Here is a 4119-nt window from a genome sequence, read left to right as displayed (position 1 = left end):
ATGGTAAATAACGGTAAATTACATCTTCTTACATTACCGCTAGCCGCCAGCGGAACCCCTAGCCAACAGCCAATGGGATAGCATGGTGCGAAATACAAAAACAACTAAAATACCACAATTCAATTTTCTCAAACATACGACTATTTTACACCATTTGAAAGATAAACCTCTCCTGAATCCAACCACGTTGTCCGATTTCAAAAAGGCTTTACAGCGAAAGCAAAACATTAGATTATGTTAGTATACAACCACAGCAAAAAACCACAACACAGCCATTTTCTTAGCAAGGACAGCCATTTTCAAAGCAAGGTTAGCTGTCCAAAAGCACAAAACCAGCTAAAATTATGCACTAACCTTTGACGATCTTCATCAGATGACACTCCTAGGACATTATGTTAGACAATGCATACATTTTTTGTTCCATCAAGTTCATATTTATATCAAAAAAAAACATTTTACATTGGCGCGTGACATTCAGAAAATGTATTCACCCCAAAATTTCCGGTGAATTTACAAAAATACTCATCATAAACGTTGACAAAATACATAAATTATTTTAAGAATTATAGATACAGTACTCTTTTATGCACCCGCTGTGTCAGATTTCAAAATAACTTTACGTAGAAAGCACATTGTTCAATATTCTGAGTACTGAGCACCATGCTATTCAGTTAGCCGTCCAGCCACGGCATCCCCAAAACGCTGAAATATGTTAAAAATATTATCTTACCTTTGCTGATCTTCGGCTGAATGCACTCGGAAGGTCTCCCACTTCCACAAGGAATGTTCATTTGTTTGATAAAGTCCATAATTTATGTCAAAATAAATCCGTTTTGATGGCGCGTCCAGATCCCCATTCCAAAATGCATCTTTCTACCGTCGACGAAAAGTTATAAAGTTCCCTCAGCGTTTGTAGTAACATGTCAAACCATGTTCACAATCAATCTTTAGGGTGTTATAATCGTAGAATTGCAATAATATTCCAACCGGACAATAGCAGATTCATTACAAAAGAAAAAGAAAAATGGCTAATCGTTCGTGAACGTGCGCGAGGTAAGGAAATGACCCCAGGTCGACCAATTACTCTTCCGGTGTTATTCAATCAAATTGTATTCTAGAAGCCTCAAACGAGGTTCTAATGACTGTTGACATCTAGTGGAAGCCTTAGGAAGTGCAATATGACATCACAGACACTGCATTTTAGATAGAACTTCATTTGAAATGACTACAGCCATCTGAGGTCAAACTTCCTGGTTGGATTTTTCTCAGGTTTTTGCCTGCCATATGAGTTCTGTTATACTCACAGACATCATTCAAACAGTTTTCGAAACTTCAGAGTGTTTTCTATCCAAATCTACTAATAATATGCATATCCTACCTTCTGAGTCTGAGTAGGAGGCAGTTTAATTTGGGTACGTTTTTCATCCGGCCGTGAAAATACTGCCCCCTATAGTGAAGAGGTTAATGTAAATGAGAATATTGAAAGACACTGTCAGTAGTGATGTAATTTTGTAAATGCTATATTGTGATATTGTTTCATAAAAAACGTGTTGCAATGTATATATTTTAGTATGTTTAGTCAAATGGAAATGAAGGTTTGAATAGGTAATTGCTTAATTAATTAGTGTTAATTGTTCTGAGGGGAGGGGCTAGCCCTACAAAAGGAGCCTCTCTTTCAGTTCACGGAGAGGCATTTTGGATTGAGCTGTGGATGGGGCAGCATTGTTTTTAGCTGTCCCATAAGGTATATGTTTGATGGCAGTACTGTTGTTTTTGTTTCCGGAATCACTATGTAAATAAACACACAGAATAACTTTTGCGGCTCCGCCATCTTTTTATTTTGATAGAGTTTAGGTTTTCCAGTTTAGCCTTCTGGCCTACTCTACGTGACAGTCTGTTTCCTAGTGAATACACCCCATGCTGTTGAATAGGAGTGATAATCTAGGATCAGGTCTGTTTCCTAGTGAATACACCCCATGGTGTTGAGTAGGAGGGTTGATCTAGGATCAGGTCTGTTTCCTAGTTAATACACCCCATGGTGTTGAATAGGAGGGTTGATCTAGGATCAGGTCTGTTTCCTAGTGAATACACCACATGGTGTTGAATAGGAGTGTTGATCTAGGATCAGGTCTGTTTCCTAGTGAATACACCGTATGGTGTTGAATAGGAGGGTTGATCTAGGATCAGTTGTCCCCGGTCCAAATGATTCAGATTATAATTCTGATCCACTGTTACGAACCGGCTCATAGTCCGTAACAAAGAGGGAGACAACGTGGAGATATAGAAAAACATATTTATTATATAAAGTCAACTATATACAAGTAACAATGGGGTGTGTAGTCAGTAGTGGAAGGGAGTGGATGTGTTCACAGATGGTGATAATGAGGGCTGTTGAGAGGTGCCAAAACAAATGAACAAATGAAATGCCACAACGAAAAACAACAGTGTGTCTGGGTGGAAAGAGTCTCCTCAATGAATGGGGGGAAAGGTGTATTTATCCCCGGGAGAGTCGTCACACACACATACAATGTTTTTTCTCCATAACGTTTGTACACTGTTACTATCCATTCTACCATTAGGTTGGTAGCCCAACACTGTTTATCTATTCTACCATTAGGTTGGTACCCCAGCACTGTTACTATCCATTCTACCATTAGGGGTGGTACCCCAACACTGTTACTATCCATTCTACCAATAGGTTGGTACCCCAACACTGTTACTATCCATTCTACCATTAGGTTGGTACTCCAACACTGTTACTATCCATTCTACCATTAGGTTGTTACCCCAACACTGTTACTAACCATTCTACCATTAGGTTGGTACTCGAACACTGTTGATCTGAAGCAGTGAACAAAGACAGGGGTCCAGCTCCCCAAGAAGGTTGATCATCCTGGAACATGACTCATTTCCTTTTCTCAACACCATGTCGATGATCTCACGTGCCTTCTCTGTCCTCTCAGCTATCACCTTCACTGACTCCATTTCCTCCTGGTTGATGACTGTGTGTTGTAGGAGTCCGTCCAGCAGTTCATTCAGGACAGGTCCTGATACTCGTTTCACAAACTCTGTCCGTACAGAACGCAGCTGCTTCTCTGCAGAACCAGTCAGACTGCTCTCAGCCGGACGCCCTGCCCCCAACACAGCACCTGAGAGAGTCAGGTTACGAAATAACTACATTTGTACATTTACATTTCAGTCATTTAGAAGCAGACTCCTAAAATAAAAGTATTGAGAAAACATTATCTTTTACAATAACGACCTGAACATATCACATATTCACATTTAGGGACGGTTTCACAGACATAGAAAAACAGTCTGGGGCATTCAGAACCAGGTTAATCTACATTAAGTTCTGGAGGAGATGTCATTGGGTCATTCAATACCAGGTTAATGTACATCAAGTCCTGGAGAAGATGTCATTGGGTCATTCAGAACCAGGCTAATCTACATCAAGTCATGGAGGAGGTGTCATTGGGGCATTCAGAACCAGGCTAATCTCCATCAAGTCCTGGAGGAGATGTCATTGGGTCATTCAGAACCAGGCTAATCTACATCAAGTCCTGGAGGAGATGTCATTGGGTCATTCAGAACCAGGCTAATCTACATCAAGTCCTGGAGGAGATGTCATTGGGTCATTCAGAACCAGGTTAATCTACATCAAGTCCTGGAGGAGATGTCATTGTTCTTGAAGACAGTATTTTATAATCAGAATTAGTCCAGGTCCTACAGTAAACCATGTTGACTGACCCTCAAGTCATTGGTTTGTATATCTCATGTTTACTTACTAGTTGAATGGGTTTCAGTGATGTATTCATCTGAAAGAAACAGAAATAGGTTATATCACTCTAAACAGCATCTGTCAGAAAATGTTATGATTGACATATTCTCCTACCTGTTGGTACAATTTCTTTCCATACTATCCTCTCATCATCACCGATTAACTCCATCTCAATCTCTGTAATTTTCATAACCACCTTGAAAAAGCTTGGTGTGGTGTCTCTATGTATGAGATGAATCCTCTGGAGAGAGAGAGAGAGGTTAAACAAAAACATGGTTAAACATCAATTAAAAACACAACACCAAATCTTCCTCCACAGTAACTCAACACAACAGCCT

The 4119-nt window shown here is 39.9% G+C and overlaps 1 protein-coding gene across 1 annotated transcript in view; it reads right to left on the bottom strand.

The window, feature by feature from the left end:
• Positions 1–2279: 2279 nt before the first annotated feature.
• LOC106597044 (NACHT, LRR and PYD domains-containing protein 12-like) overlaps positions 2280–4119 on the bottom strand; it is a 130163-nt gene continuing 128323 nt past the window's right edge. Inside the window, 3 exon segments of the mRNA XM_045716339.1 lie at positions 2280–3149; positions 3789–3818; positions 3896–4022. Coding sequence (XP_045572295.1) covers positions 2815–3149; positions 3789–3818; positions 3896–4022 — 492 coding nt within the window. The 3' untranslated portion in view covers positions 2280–2814.

Source organism: Salmo salar, chromosome ssa04 (genome assembly GCF_905237065.1).
Source record: "Salmo salar chromosome ssa04, Ssal_v3.1, whole genome shotgun sequence".
Taxonomy (NCBI): Eukaryota; Metazoa; Chordata; class Actinopteri; order Salmoniformes; family Salmonidae; genus Salmo; species Salmo salar.
This window is presented reverse-complemented; position numbering and strand designations above follow the sequence as displayed.